Source organism: Podarcis raffonei, chromosome 4 (genome assembly GCF_027172205.1).
Source record: "Podarcis raffonei isolate rPodRaf1 chromosome 4, rPodRaf1.pri, whole genome shotgun sequence".
Lineage (NCBI taxonomy): Eukaryota > Metazoa > Chordata > Lepidosauria > Squamata > Lacertidae > Podarcis > Podarcis raffonei.
Window position 1 is genome coordinate 12,019,240 of NC_070605.1, and position 17,726 is coordinate 12,036,965.

Below are 17,726 nucleotides of genomic sequence, written 5' to 3' on the forward strand. Positions count from 1 at the left end.
CAGGACAAAACCAACAACACAGGAGCAAGAAACTGAGGTACCATTGTAGTTTAAAAATGGGTATAACAAGATGAGATGTGGAAAACAACAAGAAAGGACATTATTCTGAATATTATTTGGACAGATTTATGGACATTAAAGCAGCAGCAAGAAGATGATTGGATCCCCTTCGGAACTTGAAATATTGGTACCCCCAACAAAAATTTAAAATTCGGCTTTGTAATTTGGAATTTATGTGATGTGATTTGATTGGTCGGTTAATAAAAAATATTTTTTAAAAAAAATGGGCAGGGGACAAGAATATTATTGGCACAAAAATGGAAACAAGAAGAATTACCAACGAAAGAAGAATGGAGGATGAAGTTGATGGACTACGCAGAATTAGATAAATTAACAGGAAGGATTCGAAACCGGCGGGATCCGAGATTCTTAGAAGACTGGAGTAAATATATGAACTATTTGAAAAGTAACTGTGATGAACAGATTACGCTAGTAGGACGACTGCAAGAAGTTTTGTTAGGTGGATTATTTGAAATATTGCAAGAAAGACTATGAAGAGAACTATTAGTTAAGGATAATTATATGTAATACAGAAAGTAAGAAATGCAGAATAAGTGATAAAAACGGGAAATAATCAGAGGTGTTGACGGAAGTCCAAAATATTATATAAGATGAGAAGTCACCTTATTTTTCGCTCTATAAGATGCACCAGACCACAAGACGCACCTAGTTTTTGGAGGAGGAAAACAAGAAAAAAAATATTCTGAATCTCAGAAGCCAGAACAGCAAGAGGGATCGCTGCGCAGTGAAAGCAGCAATCCCTCTTGCTGTTCTGGCTTCTGGGATAGCTGCGCAGCCTGCATTCGCTCCATAACACACACACACATTTCCCCTTACTTTTTAGGAGGGGAAAAGTGAGACTTATAGAGCAAAAAATACGGTATGTTGTATGACTGTTGGAACTGATATGTTAAAAATAAAAATGTATATAAAAAATGAAATAAAAATAGGCAGGGGACAGTTAGGGAAATTCATGGAAGATGAATTAGTCATGGTGACTGTACTACCTCTGCTATCAGACACACTGTGCCTCTGAAAGCCATTTTCTGGGAATCACAAGCAGGAGAATGTCACTGGACTCGTGTCCCGCTTGCAGGCTTCCCAAAGGCATTGGTTTCCCACTGTGAGAAAAGAAGGCCGTAGCGGATAGGCCTTTAATCAGATCCAGCAGGACTCGTCTTATGTTCATCAGCGAGAACATGTGCCCCAGGACCACAGAGGTGGGAAACGACACAAAGGGAATCAAAGGAGCGGAAAGGGGGCAGGTAACTGTGCATGCTTCAATTCAGTTTCAGAAATCTACCTAGTTAAACTGGGATTCAGGAGCGGCGTGGTGCAGGGCAGAGAACAATGACGGAGAAGAACCAAAGAAACCCACTCATCGCTGCTCCGAATGTCAGGCGCCTGGGGACAAGCGAAGAAAGCTTACCACTTTTTCAAGCTCTGCTTGTGAGGTTACAAAGACATCTGGCTAGCTGCTGTTGGGGGGGAAAGGATGCTAGACTAGTTTGGCCTCGGTCTGATCCGCCAGGTTTGATTTCCTAACGCCAAAAGGTATGCTGCCCACACTTGCTTTAGACAGGAGAAGAAAGGAAAGGAAAATAGCAGGCTGTGGTTAATTCCCCTTTTTGTTTCTAGGTCTTGCCCTGCCCTCCCCAAAGCCGGGATATTTTTAAACCGATGTTTTGCTGCGCTTAAACGAAGCACTCTCTTCTCGCCAATTTGTCCCAGGGACTGAATGTTAAGTCTGCTAAAGGGTTTCTGTGCATATATATATATATATATGCTCTCCCTCTCACTCTCCTTTAAATGCATACGAGCACTTGCAGAAGACTAGAGGAAACAACAATTATGCAACCTTTGGCGTTCGAGTCTCAGGTCCTTTCGCTTGTAAGCAGGAAGGTGTTTTATGTTCAGTATATTACAATCTCTGCTTTTCTAGCTGGGGGCAAGGCCAGCGCTGGCTTTTGAGTTTCGCTGCAAATGATAAGTTGAAGGCCATTTTAGAAACAAGGGACAAATCATGTTCATGAGTGCGTATTAAACTTGGAAGGCCACAGAGGTGGGTAGAAACAGCGGCAGGAGCCTGGCTCCTTCAAGGATATTCCTGCTGCTTCCCCTCTTGACTTTTCGGCTTTCTTTCATCCCCCCCCCCGCCCAGAAAGACACCTTTAGCCCTTTTACCTAGGACAGGGGTCTGCAACCTTTAAGACAAAAAGAGCCACTTGGACCCGTTTCTGAGGAAAAAAAAACCTGAGAGCTGCAAAACTCGTCATTATAAAAATAACTTTTTTGTCACTTTTTTATTATTTCTTTGTTTGACCCCTCAGAATTACTCCTCTTCATAGAAATAAACGTTAAATTAACAAGTTACCTTTTTTTGTGTGTGTGTTCTTCACTCCCCTTCAAAACAGTGACCAGCGTACATGCCCCCTTTCAATGCAGTGACCAGCGTACATGCCCCTTACAATGTAGCGGGCGTGCGGGCGGGAAGGTGACGTCGGGACAGTGTGTGACTAACGCACACACCGCCCCCATGCGACGTCACAGCCAGTACAGCGCCCGCCACAGTGGGGAGTGTCAGGGTGCACAATGCGCCTCCTCCCCTCGCTAGTATCCCCCCCGGAGCCGCGGCAAAGGTGTAAAAGAGCCACATGTGGCTCCGGAGCCGCGGGTTGCAGACCCCTGACCTAGGAAGCTATCGGGAAACACAAGTATTCAAATGAGAAACTGAAAGCAAGAACGAGTGTTTCCCTGTCTTCCTCCTATGGTTGTGGCCAATGAGTGCAAGCACTCTAGGACTTTGTTGTTGTTTAGTTGTTTAGTCGTGTCCGACTCTTCATGACCCCATGGACCAGAGCACGCCAGGCACTCCTGTCTTCCACTGCCTCCCGCAGTTTGGTCAAACTCATTCTGGTAGCTTTGAGAACACTGTCCCACCATCTCGTCCTCTGTCGTCCCCTTCTCCTTGTGCCCTCCATCTTTCCCAGCATCAGGGTCTTTTCCAGGGAGTCTTCTCTTCTCATGAGGTGGCCAAAGTCTTGGAGCCTCAGCTTCATGATCTGTCCTTCCAGTGAGCACTCAGGGCTGATTTCCTTCAGAATGGATAGGTTTGTTCTTCTTGCAGTCCATGGGACTCTCAAGAGTCTCCTCCAGCACCATAATTCAAAAGCATCCATTCTTTGGCGATCAGCCTTCTTTATGGTCCAGCTCTCACTTCCATACATCACTACTGGGAAAACCATGGCTTTAACTATATTTTGTTGGACCTTTGTTGGCAAGGTGATGTCTCTGCTTTTTAAGATGCTGTCTAGGACTTTAGGACTTCTTTAAATCAGAGCTTTCCAAATTGTGCATCGCGACACATTAGTGCATCAGCTGTAGTGTGTGAATGTGTCATGCGAATGCCCCCTATGCTCTTCCTGGGGCTGGAAAGGGGTTAGTTTAACCTCTGGTTTGCTAGTAAAAGTGAATTACCATGTCACGAAATGATGCATGTCTAAAAAGCATGTCACCAACATGAAAAGTTTGGAAAGCTCTGCTTTTAAATATTACTAAATTTAAAGTGGAATTGAAATAATGCCAATGGAAAACACACTAGATTTCTTATATCAAGGCTTATGATGCAAATAAGCAATGCATACCCCCTCCTACCGCACACGAAACTTCCAGAGACCTAATGAATGTTTCTAACTAAATATAGGCCTGCAATGATGGTACGGTCTAAATTTATTTATTTCATAAAACTGAAACCTCAAAGCGGTTTAACAAGGAGAACGAAACAGTAAAATGGTTAGTACAAATCTATTCAAACTTTTTTAAAAAAATAAAAATAAAACCACAGATAAGCTAAACACCACCTCAGAAAAATTCCGGCTATCTGGGTAGACTTGCCTGAACAAAAATATTTCCAGTGGACTCTGAAAAAGAGTACATTGTACTATTTCATTCACACTCCTGTCTGTGAGGAGCGTGAGAAGGGAAGACAGGCTTATCTTTCTTCCAGTGTGAGACTGTAAAACTGTACAGTCATACCTCATGGTATGTCTGCTTCATGTTACGTTCTTTCAGGTTACGTCCTGCAGTGACCCGGAAGAACCGGAAAGGGTTACTTCTGGGTTTCGCCGCTCACGCATGCGCAGAAGCACAAAATGATGTCACTCGCATGCGCAGAAGCAGCAAATCGCGACCTGCACGTAGGCAGACGCGCGTATCCCACCCTATTGGTTGCAGGGCTGAGAAAATTTTTCTTGAAGGCACCTTCTATCATATGTGGTGGACATGTAAGGTAGTAAAATAATTTTGGGAGATGATATATAATGAATTGAAAAAGACATGTAAGGTAGTAAAATAATTTTGGGAAATGATATATAATGAATTGAAAAAAATATGTTTAGATTAACTTTTTCTAACCCCCCCCGCCCGAAGCCTTTCTTTTAGGAATTTTAGGTGCCAAAATCCCGAGGGAGCAGAAAAGGCAATTTATGTATGCGACCACGGCTGCTTAGATGTTATTGGCCCAAAGGAGATAAAGTCCAGACCAGAGAAGAATGGCAGATCAAGTTGATGGATTAAGCTTAAATGGCAAAAATGACGGGAAGAATCAGAAATCAGGAAGGCCAAAATTTTAATAAAGAATGGGGGAAATCTATAATTTATCTTAAAAACCATTGTAAACAGTTAAAATTGTTAGAAGGATTGGAAAAACACTTGTAGCTTAATGGTGAATTTTGGATATAATGGAGATGCAAAAGATTTGGATTATTATAAAAGATGCAGGAGGAAATGAATGACAGTAGCGTTTTGGTTTTTGAATGTTTTAGAAGTTGAACGGACTTCCAGAACAGATTCCGTTCGACTTCCAAGGTACAACTGTAAATATATATATATATATATATATAGAGAGAGAGAGAGAGAGAGAGAGAGATAGATATTTCCTTATGTTTGGATTTTTGCAATGAAAGCCGTCCTTTGAATGAGGTAGGTCAAGTCACGGTATTTCCATCCGCACCCACCCACTTTGAGAAAAACTCTGGTTAGCAGTCAAAAAGTGTTAGCTTTTTAACAGCTTCGTACGCAGGGATATGCTCAATTGCACACTCATGTATGCAAGCCCTTCGCTTTTATGGGTACGAGTTAAGAGCAAGTCTTGGGAAAAACTGCTGTTCTTAAGAAGCCCCATTGTTTGGGGCCCATAAAGATTTTATATCTGCGTGCCAAAATATACAAACAGTTTGGTACTCCGAAAGAAACCCCCTGCACCCGCTAATTTATACTCTACACTGTTAGGGCTTACATGGAAATATGAGCCAGGCAGTTCTATAATGTGAAACAGGAACAAAACATGCTTTGCTTACATTATCCGAGGTTCCAAGAACATTATACACCTAACAGAGAGTGCTCAGTCTTATATAAAGGGCAGAAACTCAAACCATACTGACTCGGGTTTCCAGGTTCGCTGGGGCAGGTTCCTCCGGTAACAACTGCGGCTAACACTGCAAGCCTTGTCGCAAAGGTTGAATTCGGGTCTTTGGAGAAATGTAATAGCAACAACCTCCCGCCCCCCAAAAATGCATGTGAATTAAGTTTTAAATTATGTAAACCTTTCCTTGACCCCGAAGCGAAAGTAATTATGCCAGTCAATGAAACTTTTGTATAAACTCTTAGATCAAGAGAAGTTACCTAGCTGAAATGAGGAGCGAATTGACAAGCTGTGGTTGAGAGGGAGTGGCCGCGAGAAAACGAGGCCTGGTGGAACAATGGACACACACTGTATATATTTAATGGGAAAAGAAGAAAAATAGAAGTAAATTTGATGCTACCCATTTTCAATAGTGCATGAGACCAAAGGAAAATAAACCTCCTTATGCAACAACTGGCAAACTAATATCAGTGTACTGGAAGAAGCAAAGACCACCAGTGTTGAAGCAATGATTCTTCAACATCAACTTTGTTGGACTGGTCATGTTGTGCGGATGCCTGATGACCGTCTTCCAAAGCAACTACTCTATTCCGAACTTAAAAATGGAACGCGTAATGCTGGTGGTCAACAAAAGAGGTTTAAAGACTCTCTCAAGGCAAATCTTAAAAAATGTAGTATCAACACTGACAACTGGGAAACATTAGCCTGCGAATGCTCCAGTTGGAGAACAGCCTTTACTAAAGGTGTCATGGGCTTTGAAGGCACTCGAACTCAGGACGCAAGGGAGAAATGTGCTAAGAGGAAGGCATGCTTGGCAAATCCACACTGTGATCAACTCCTGCTCGGAAACCAATGTCCCCACTGTGGAAGGATGTGTGGATCCAGAATTGGCCTCCACAGTCACTTACGGACTCACTGTTAAGACCATGTTTATGGAAGACAATATTACTCGGCTACGTGATCGCCAAAGAAGAAGAAGAAGAAGAGCAACTTTTGGTATGCTTATGGTGATAATAATAATAATAATAATAATAATAATAATAATAATAATAATAATAATACCTGCTATTTTTCTAGAAAAAGAGGAGCCAGAACTCATCATGAACGCCTCCCTTATTGTCTTATAATGGCAATGGTACTCACCTGAGAGGTGCTGGAACTGAGTTCTGATGAGTTCTGACCGAAAAAATTCCAGATGGTGATAATAATAATTTACACACATATCTTATGGGGCACCTTTGTTTTTCACATTTAAAGGCAAACCTACCTAATCCACTCTTTTTGAAACAGTACACAAATAGCTTTAAAAATTTGCTCTTCTCCGAATTTTGCAGTGTCGTTTCCCAGCCAAATGATGGGCACGAAAACGGGGAGATAAAAGTGTGCATGAAATTGCACATCTTACTGAAAATAACATTAAAATGCATTATATATGGGGAAATTGCTCCCTCCCCCCCCAAAAAAACCCACATTTCATAATCTGATTTTGGAAATGTGAAGAAATGAACTGAAGATTGGAAAGATTCACCTATCGCTAACACCCCCGTATGCCCAGAGCAGGCAAAGTTGGTCTTGATAACACTCCACAAATCCCTGGTTGCCTAACCTTCCCAGAGCTCTTTGCTTGGAGCAAAGCCTAGACTTGCTGACTCAAGAGCCTTTTTTGCGGTATAATAATCCATTTATCCTTCATCTAACTACTCGGAGCTAAGATCAACAGGATGCATGAAAGAATGCAAGTAAGAAGGAAAACACATGAGAAGCATTGGAGCTTGGGAGGAGGGGGCTGGGAGACGGGATTTCTGGGTTTTGACAGAACTGCAGGATCACATAGAAGCATTAGTTTAGCTTACAGCTGAGCAGGACTTTGGTCACCAGTCTACCTTGAGTGGTGACTCCTCTGGAAAGGAGAATAATAATAATAATAATAATAATAATAATAATAATAATAATAATAATAATTTATACCCCGCTCATCTAGCTGGGTTTCCCCAAGCACTCTGGATGGCTTCCAACCTAATATTAAAAACAATACAGCGTCAGACATTAAAAACTGCCCTAAACAGGGCCGCCTTCAGTTGTCTTTTAAAAGTAAAATAGTTGTTTATTGCCTTGACATCTATTGGGAGGGCATTCCACAGGGCAGGCGCCGCTACCGAGAAGGCCCTCTGCCTGGTTCCCTGTAACCTCACTTCTCGCAGGGAGGGAACCGCCAGAAGGCCCTCAGAGCTGGACCTCAGTGTCTGGGCTGGATGATGGGGGTGGAGACGCTCCTTCAGGTATACAGGGCTGAGGCCGTTTAGGGCTTTCAAGGTCAGCACCAACACTTTGAATTGTGCACAGAAACGTACTGGGAGAGCCCATGTAGGTCTTTCAGGACCGGTGTTATGTAGTCCCTGACGCCGCTCCCAGTCACCAGTCTAGCTGCCGCATTCTGGATTAGTTGTAGTTTCCGAGTCACCTTCAAAGGTAGCCCCACGTAGAGCGCATTGCAGTAGTCCAAGCGGGATATAACCAGAGCATGCACTACTCTGGCAAGGCAGTCTGCGGGCAGGTAGGGTCTCAGCCTGCGTACCAGATGGAGCTGGTAAACAGCTGCCCTGGACACAGAATAAGAGGTGCAGATGACTGATCAGTGATCTGGGATGTTAGGAAGCCAATGTGGTGTCAGGTTGGAGTGTCGGACTAGGGTTCAAATCCCCACTCAGTCACAACCTTGGGCCAGTCACCAACTCTCAGCCTAACCTACCTCACAGGGTTGCCATGGGGATGAAATGATGAAGGGGAGAACGATGTAGGCCACCCCAAGCTCAGTGGAGGAAAAAGGTGGGATACAAATGCAATGAGATAAATCAAATCAAGGAAAGGGAAATGTGCAAGGATCATGAAGAGAATGTTATGGATTCCTCATGGGGTAACTACAGAACAATGGCTCCAGAAGGACCCCATGAAGACTCTGGGCAAGATCCAGCAAACTCATTCTGTCAGCATCAAGATTTCCACTTGCTGTCAGTTTGTCAAATTGACAGATATAATAAGACAAAAACCAAAAAGTGAAGTGAAAAAGGAATGGGAGTGCCTAAATGAATACCTTAAAAGCCAAGGGTCGAGGACAGAAATCTGTCTGAGTCTGGAATAACCTTGTGAAGTGAAAGGATAAGAAAGAGGGATTTATATCTAGATGCTAGGATAGAGAGGATAAAGGAAACAAGAAAACAGGAAGATACAATGAGAGGTAAAGGAGGTGCTGTGGGACTGGTGGAAGTCAATGTTTGTGTTTCTTTTTAGTATTTATATTATTAACTTGTAAGATATGGAATTTTTTTGTATGCTGGTTTTTGTGTTTTGTGTATTGTTATTTTTTGATCTTTTTCATGTTGTTGTTGTTGTGTGGAAAATATTAATAAAATTTATTATTTAAAAAATTGAAAGAAAAAAAAGATTTCCGCTTGCACAACCTAAGAACGTAAGAGCCTGCAGGATCAGGCCAATGGCCCACATAATCCATCACCCTGTTCTCACAACAGCCCAAGAGGTGTCTTTGGGAAACCTGCAAGCAGGACTCGAACACAAGACTCACCCTCTCTCCCCTCCTGTGATTTCTAGCAACTGGTCTTCAGAAGCATTGCTGTCTACCAACTGTTGGAGGAAGAGCTTAGCCGTCATGGCTGGGAAACCATTGCTAGCCCTCTCCTTTGTAAATCTGCCTAATCCTCTTTTTAGGGACGAAATGGAGGCAGTAAGAGATTTTACTTTCTTGGGCTCCATGATCACTGCAGATGGTGACAGCAGTCACAAAATTAAAAGACGCCTGCTTCTTGGGAGAAAAGCAATGACAAACCTAGACAGCATCTTAAAAAGCAGAGACATCACCTTGCCAACAAAGGTCCGTCTAGTTAAAGCTATGGTTTTCCCAGTAGTGATGTATGGAAGTGAGAGCTGGACCATAAAGAAGGCTGATCGCCAAAGAATTGATGCTTTTGAATTCTGGTGCTGGAGGAGACTCTTGAGAGTCCCATGGACTGCAAGAAGATCAAACCTATCCATTCTGAAGGAAATCAGCCCTGAGTGCTCCCTGGAAGGACAGATTGTGAAGCTGAGGCTCCAATACTTTGGCCACCTCAGGAGAAGAGAAGACTCCCTGGAAAAGACCCTGATGTTGGGAAAGATGGAGGGCACAAGGAGAAGGGGACGACAGAGGACGAGATGGTTGGACAGTGTTCTCGAAGCTACAAACATGAGTCTGACCAAACTGCGGGAGGCAGTGGAAGACAGGAGTGCCTGGCGTGCTCTGGTCCAGGGGGTCACGAAGAGTCGGACATGACTAAACGACTAAACAACTAAACAACAACAACAACAGAAAACAGTGCAAGAGGCAATTGGCCCACCTGGAAGACCTCTCTGACTTGATGCCGCACCAACCTTTACCGGCAGAGAACATGCCCTTCGTTTGACATAATAAGGCCACTCTCTTCCTTTCTTAAAAAATAAAATAAAATATTTTTGTCCTATCTTATATATTCCTCCTCTCTGAGCTGCCTGGTTCTTCAAGCTTGACAGTAACAGCTGCAGGAAGGCTCCGTAGATGACTGGAGCTGGGCACTCGGCTGTTCCTTGCCATCTCCGAACAGGTTTTTGGCCAACATCTGTCCCAGATGCGCTGACTCCAGCTCTCCCTTGACCTGCTATTTTGTTCTACTTAGACCAGATTGTCCCAAATAAATCACTGCGATCTGGCAGAGGTGAATCCGCCAGGCGCTTTGCCGAAGAGCATCTGTGTTAGAAAAACGCTGCCAAAGTCATTTACAAGGAGGTTAATTTATTACGGAGAGAGACCTTGGTCTTCCCACGCTGTAATTTGTAAGGACAGGGGATGAAATGGGCTTATTGCAAGGAGAAACCTCCACTTTGTAGTTCCATCCTTTCGTCCACTGCCAAGAGGCTAGCATTAGATGGTTGCAATCGCTTAGAAGTGGACTATAGCGGGCCTCTTTCCCAAGGTTCTCCTGACATGGAAAGAGACTCCTGGAAGGGCGGCTTTCGAGAAATGCGGATGCTCTCAGCTTTGATCTTCCTGCATCGGAGCTGACTGCCCTGACTAAGAGGGGAGATGATGGTGGCTTACAAAATAATGCCTGGTTTGGGTTCAGGGCTATTTATCAGTTGTAGAGCACCTGCTTTGCATGCAGAATGTCCCAGGTTCAATTTCCGGCATCTCAAAGTAGGGTTGGGAGTTGTTGTTGTTTAGTCGTTTAGTTGTGTCCGACTCTTCATGACCCCATGGACCAGAGCACGCCAGGCACTCCTGTCTTCCACTGCCTCCTGCAGTTTGGTCAAACTCATGCTGGTAGCTTCGAGAACACTATCCAACCATCTCATCCTCTGTCGTCCCCTTCTCCTTGTGCCCTCCATCTTTCTCAACATCAGGGTCTTTTCCAGGGAGTCTTCTCTTCTCATGAGGTGGCCAAAGTATTGGAGCCTCAGCTTCAGGATCTGTCCTTCCAGTGATCACTCAGGGCTGATTTCCTTCAGAATGGATAGGTTTGATCTTCTTGTAGTCCATGGGACTCTCAAGAGTCTCCTCCAGCACCATAATTCAAAAGCATCCATTCTTTGGCGATCAGCCTTCTTTATGGTCCAGCTCTCACTTCCATACATCACTACTGGGAAAACCATAGCTTTAACTATACGGACCTTTGTTGGCAAGGTGATGTCTCTACTTTTTAAGATGCTGCCTAGGTTTGTCATTGCTTTTCTCCCAAGATGCACAGGGCTCTGGTTGGCCACTGTGAGAGCAAGAGGACGGACTGATTAGGCCACCTGCCTGATCTAGCAGTCTCATATTATGACAGAGGGTAACCAAGATGAGGTGGCAGTTTCCTGACATTGCAGGGGATGCAAGAGTATCAAAGGCAAATTGGTTAGCTCTACGATCTCAGGCAAAGTGCTGCTGCCCAGGGACGGAGGAAGGAGGGTGTGGTTGTTAGAATATTCTGTTCCACCTTAAGAGGGACAGGCATGGCTGTTGTGTGTCACATGCCTGTTTACACTCCAGCACAGCTTGCTGGGAACTTCCGTTTTTGTGTATAGCTTTTGCAAACGCTGCTTGCTTGGACACGAAAGGGAGAAGACATGTTTTTCCTTTTGTCCTGATGTACGCTGAATAAACTGCTTGTAAATACGCTTTACACAGCCTCTCCCTGCCACTTCTGTTGTGCATTTACTCTGCTGAGTTGCGTGCCCAGCTTCTGAAGCTCTGGGTCGCGGATTCATGCTGCAACAAGGACTGGAGTTCGACCAGCACGTCGGCCAGTGGGTTGGAGCCAGCTGGGGGCTTGCCAATTTGCCCCCGATTCCTTAGCAGCACCCCAACAGTGGTGACACCTGCTGCCCAGGGGCGGAGGAAGGAGGGTGTGGTGGGTGCGGTGTGCCCTGGGTGTCACCACTGAGGGAGATGACAAAATGCTGGGCTGCACTCACCGCTGGGCCTGCAGCGTGCCTGAGCCACGCATCTCTCCTGGGAGAGACGCGGTGGCTTGGGTGCGTGCAGTCTCCATGCTGCCCAAACGGTCTGCCCACTGCCTGCTCCCTAGCTGTAGGGCGGCTGAGTGGGAGGAGGTAGGCAGACTCCGGAGGCCCTGCAGTACACCCGGCCCCTATGGGCGGCTCATCCCGCCGTTGGGCGCACCACTCCAGGCACCCAAGCGGCTTCTGCCGCCACCACCGCTGCCTCTCCCTTGGGGGGAAAAAACAATTGAGCCAGGGACATTCTGCATGTAATTGTTGTTGTTGTTCGTGTCTGACTCTTTGTGACCCCATTGACCAGAGCACGCCAGGCACTCCTGTCTTCCACTGCCTCCCGCAGTTTGGTCAGACTCATGTTTGTAGCTTCGAGAACACTGTCCAACCATCTCGTCCTCTATCGTCCCCTTCTCCTTGTGCCCTCCATCTTTCCCAACATCAGGGTCTTTTCCAGGGAGTCTTCTCTTCTCATGAGGTGGCCAAAGTATTGGAGCCTCAGCTTCAGGATCTGTCCTTCCAGTGAGCACTCAGGGCTGATTTCCTTCAGAATGGATAGGTTTGATCTTCTTGCAGTCCATGGGACTCTCAAGAGTCTCCTCCAGCACCAGAATTCAAAAGCATCCATTCTTCGGCGATCAGCCTTCTTTATGGTCCAGCTCTTACTTCCATACATCACTACTGGGAAAACCATAGCTTTTACTATACGGACCTTTGTTGGCAAGGTGATGTCTCTGCTTTTTTTCTCTCTCTCTGCATGCAAAGAGCTGAGCTATTCCCCCTTCTCCAAAAAGTCAGTAATAAACCACTCTTCAAGCCCCTCTCTGTGCAAGTCAGCTTTCCACCACCTGGGCAGAGAAAACAATTGTGCCTCTGCGATTTCCCAAGTCTCTGCCTACATGTTTATATTTTTTTAAACACGGATGACTCAGCCATCGTGCCTTTCTAAGCCAGAACAAATTGAAGTGTTAAAAGAGGCGGGTGTTGACAAGCACACACCCAGAAGTCTCGAAACAGCTCCCGATTTAGACATGCCAGCACCATGCTTCTTTCCTTCCAGCCCATATTCTGGCATGGCTCAAATGTGTATATCCCATCCGGGTTTCTTCTGATTTTTGAAAGTCACACGGAGACGAAATGTGTTCAACAGCTCTTGTATGAATCACAAGATCGCGGTTAAAATTAGGCATCTCAGAGCTTGCCTCTCACCTCGGGAACTTGCCCTCCCGGCCCAAATCAATCTATTTCCCTCTTCCTGCACAGATCAAGCCTCCCATCTGCTTGGAGACCTGGAACATCGCACCCTAGTTAGTATATGCAGTGTCTCACTCAAAACCTTATATTGCTCTTCCTTGCTGTACCACAATAAACCCACCCCCCAAAAAAACCCAGAAAAGGAGGCTAAGACTGCTGAGAAGATGTTAAAGTGTGCCCATAGTTCTTTCTAAAATATATGAAAATAATCAGCCTGCCTTTTAGCCCCACAAATGGGCTCTCAGTGTGGTTTTGTTCTCTTACCTTTACTTATAGAATTAACAAACTTTGTATACAGTACTGCTTGACAGTAATAAGTAAGTTTATTTTAAAAAATACTGTAAAATCATCAACAGTTATAAGCAGCTATTTAAAAACTGATTAAAACCAAGCTGCAGTTTAGAACGCGTGTAACTTCTACATGTGGAAGACAGGAGTGCCTGGCATGCTCTGGTCCATGGGGTCACGAAGAGTCGGACATGACTAAACAACAGAAACAAACTTCTACATGTCTGGCTAGGCTTGTCTAAACAAAAATGTTTTAAGAAGGCTCCTGCCTGGTGCCAATAGGTGGGGAGTTCCAAAGTGTATGTGCTGCCACACTAAGATATCTATTTCTTACCGCTATGTAATGGGAATTACCGTATTTTTCTGTGTATTGGACAAGGGTTTTTGACTCAAAAATCATGTCAAACAACTGGGGTCGTCCAATACATGGATGTTGGGGGGGGGGGGGAGAAGCGCTGTGCCACCAGCCAGCTCATTGGTGGGAAAGTGGCTTCCCCTGATGCCGCAGCGAGCGGGGAATGATCTGGGGGGGGGCCTGTTTCCTGCCCACAGCTATGTGTGTGTGTGGGGGGGGGAGAAGCTGCGTATGTTTAGCATGGAAAAGAGGAGGTTGAGAGGAGATAGGACGGCCATCTTCAAATATCTCAAGGGTGGTCACATGGAAGATGGAGCAAACTTGTTTTCTCCTGCTTCCCCGAACCAATGGCTTCAACTTACAGGAAAGGAGATTCTGACTCAACATCAGGAATAACTTCCCGATGGCAAGAGCTGTTTGACAGTGGAACGATCTCCCTTGGGAGGTGGTGAACTCCCCTTCCTTGGAGGTTTTTCAGCGAAATATGGATGACCACCTGTCATGGATGCTTTAGCTGAGATTCCCGCATTGCAGGGGGTTGGACTAGATGACCCTCAGGGTCCCTTCCAACTCTGCAATCCAACAATTCTCTGATACGGACACAGAGTCAGACCTATGGGCCCATCTAGTCCAGTACTGCCAACACTGGCCGGCAGCTGCTCTGGAGGATTTCAGGCAAGGTTATCCCACAGCCCTATTTGGAGATGCTATTGGGGGCTGGACCTAGGACTTTCTGCATGCGAAGCAGATGTTCTACCATGGAGCTACAGCCCTTCTTGATCCAGAGGCCAGCTCTGTGACGTGAATATACTGTATTTTTTGCTCTATAAGACTCACTTTTTTCCTCCTAAAAAGTAAGGGGAACTATGTGTGCATCTTATGGAGTGAATGCAGGCCGCACAGCTATCCCAGAAGCCAGAACAGCAAGAGGGATTGCTGCTTTCACTGTGCAGCGATCCCTCTTGTTGTTCTGGCTTCTGAGATTCAGAATATTTTTTTTTCTTGTTTTCCTCCTCCAAAAACTAGGTGCGTCTTGTGGTCTGGTGTGTCTCATAGAGCGAAAAATATGGTACTTTTGCAGTTGAAATAGGAGTTTCACGGGCAGGGGATGTGGGACTAGACAGAAAATCTTCAGAAGCAACTTTGCAAAGTCCTCTGGAGGGGAAGATGCAGAGCAGAGGGGTAAAAGCGCATCTCATTTCTAATCGTAAGCTGCGAGAGGACCACGGAATAAAAAACTGCATTCCGTAGGGTCAGATTACCACATGGTAAATTAAAGGACAATTATTTTCCACGCCACTTAGCGACGAATAGGCTCGAGCACATGCATACGTGCACATGAGAAAACGTAACACATTCCTGACAGTGAATACCTGTTCAAAATTCCCACCCAAAAGCAGAATATTACCATTGCATTTCAAACTGTGATTAAGTAAACTTTCACGAAAAAAAAAAGGTATATTGCAGCCTTAATGACTTTGCTTTAATAAGACCTAAACTTTTAATTAACCTGCCAAGACAAATTACAGCCAATAGCTCTCAGGTAACTACTGCAGACAGCTGAGACTCAGAGCCAAGGCCTCTTTGGGGAGAAGGTTTAATGGAAAGCTCAGAACGACCCCTCGTTTCGCAGTCCAGGAAAAAAAAATTTGGACCATTAAATAATCATTGTGGTTTGGAGAATGCTAAGTGTTAATTTTTATGGGAGGGTCTGTGAATTACAACAAGATGGATTAGGGGGCGAAGGAACATGCTTGGCCTGATTCCGTGAAATATAAAATAGCTGTTAATTATGGCCACCCTGTGTGGTTTTTATTGAGAGCCTCCTGATAATAAAATAAAATAAAATAAAACCAGAACAAAACCAAATACTGACTGTTGAAAGAATGTCCGTCTCAGCTTTCAGCACAGCAAAAAATAATCTAGACTACTTGACGAGGCTTCGTGATGTAGCGGCTGCGAGCTCCGAGCTAAGAAATTCCTGGATCAAATCTCTCACCAGCCCTGAATTCGCTCTGCCTAAACCTCACCATGACCCAGAGGTATGAGCAAATTAATGCTGCCCCACCATGCAGACTTGCTGTAAGGATGTGGAAATGTACAATGCCCTTCAGATAGGACCAAATCACAACACAATTACTAATTGAGTTATTGTTGTATTTCTTGAGCTGCAGAAGCAAGTTTGGAAATGTGGCTGTCATACTCCTTTGTCATACATTGCGCAAGGGGAAAATGACACGGTGGAAACAGGTGCCAAAATAACTTTGTATCACCCCACGATCTCGGGATTGGAAGATGTGTAAAGGTCACAGTCCAAAATGTATCTGACCGGTTTTGCATATTGTGCCAATAAAAGGAGCCTCCACAGAGCTAGCCGGCAGCTTGCTCCTGCACAGCTCACCTGCATTACCAACTCCTGCCTCATGTCCTTCACTTCAGGGGTCAATGGAAGACATTGCCTAAGTGGTGCCCACAGGAGACAGGTGTGCTAGCCGGTACTTCCGGTGTTGCTCACGGAAGGCCTCAGTAATTCTCCCTTTAATAATCCACAATGCACAAGGAACTCTTCTCACTTCGTTCCTGCCTGAACTTGCTCAGCTTCTGCCATGTTCAATGTGCTCCCATAAATGTGTCCCCATGTCACTGGGTGCTTTGATTGGCTCCCCGTCTCCCTTCCATTCTGAACACAGGAGATGCATGAAAAGTTTCTCTCTGTGATGGAGTGTGGCTAATGGAGGCTGAATTTCACGCACTCCCTGATGGGGTGAGGGTGTGTGTGGACCGCTTGCAACCATTTTGTGGTCTTGCCTTTTTACCGCTCTGCCCAATCTGGCAGCCATTTTGTGCTACGCCACGAGCCCCACAGCAGCCCATTCGGCACCTGTGGCAACGCCTCAAGATTACAAACATGCTCGCACCAGCCCAAGAAAGGTTGCCTGATCTGCGGCATTCCTGCGACCGAGAAATATGAGCAAGTTTGGGTCAGGATAGCATCCCTGCGAGAAAGATTGTTTGGTGTGGCGGAAGACAGGAAGATGGCAGTCCCAGTACCAACGCTGGCTGAAAAAAACCTAAAAAGCATACATTTCCAAAAATTAAGTTCTTACCAACAGCAGTGGTGAGAAACGAGACCACCTCAGACTCCTTTCCGTCATTGTAAAAGGCGAGGTGCCACATCCCTGAATCCAAATACTGAATAAATCCCGTCTCGTGGCTGGCTAGAGGCACAAAGCCCTTGTGTTGCCGCTGAGGGCCTTCCAGACTCCGGGCCTCCTGAGTTAGCAGTCTCCTCCCATCCAGAAGCTCTACAAAGTCAAACTGGAACACAAGGAAACGAGGTGAAAAAGGGCAATTCAGAAACCTTCCCCAAGTCAAATGACTTCTGATGTTTTTTGGGATGCAGCCTGGTGAAATCTGCATCCGTGTCTAGGTTACAGGTGCGCCGCAGGATTTCATGAACAGGAAATACATCTATTTTTCATTTGTTGTACTATTATTTCCTTTTTGGGGGGTAGGAATGCATGTGAAAACAATTACACGCAGGGCTTTTTTTCCCCAGCCAGAACTCAGTTCCGGCACCTCTCAAATGAAATTTGGGGCTGGGGGTTAATAAAAAAAAATAAGGCACCTCTCAAATACTTAATGGGCAGGAAGCAAAAAAGTGGGTCTCCAACAGTGAAATCTTGTCCTCAGAATCTTTGGGCATTTTATCCCCCCTTTTTTGAATTTTGGTCATTTAAGGTTTATGATTTTCCCGTTTCCTTCTGAGGATACTGAATAGTTCAGTGAAACGAGGTTTGTAGCTGGCATCCCTTTAAGGCTTTGTAC

At 45.1% G+C, this 17,726-nt stretch overlaps 1 protein-coding gene across 9 annotated transcripts in view; it reads right to left on the reverse strand.

Annotated features, from left to right (window-relative positions):
- Positions 1-17,726, reverse strand: part of TENM4 (teneurin transmembrane protein 4) — a 680,333-nt gene that overhangs the window by 170,070 nt on the left and 492,537 nt on the right. For all 9 annotated transcript variants that reach the window (XM_053385165.1, XM_053385169.1, XM_053385167.1 and 6 more), the window contains one exon: positions 17,006-17,216. In XM_053385165.1, the coding sequence (XP_053241140.1) occupies positions 17,006-17,216 (211 nt within the window). The remainder of the gene's footprint in view (positions 1-17,005; positions 17,217-17,726) is intronic.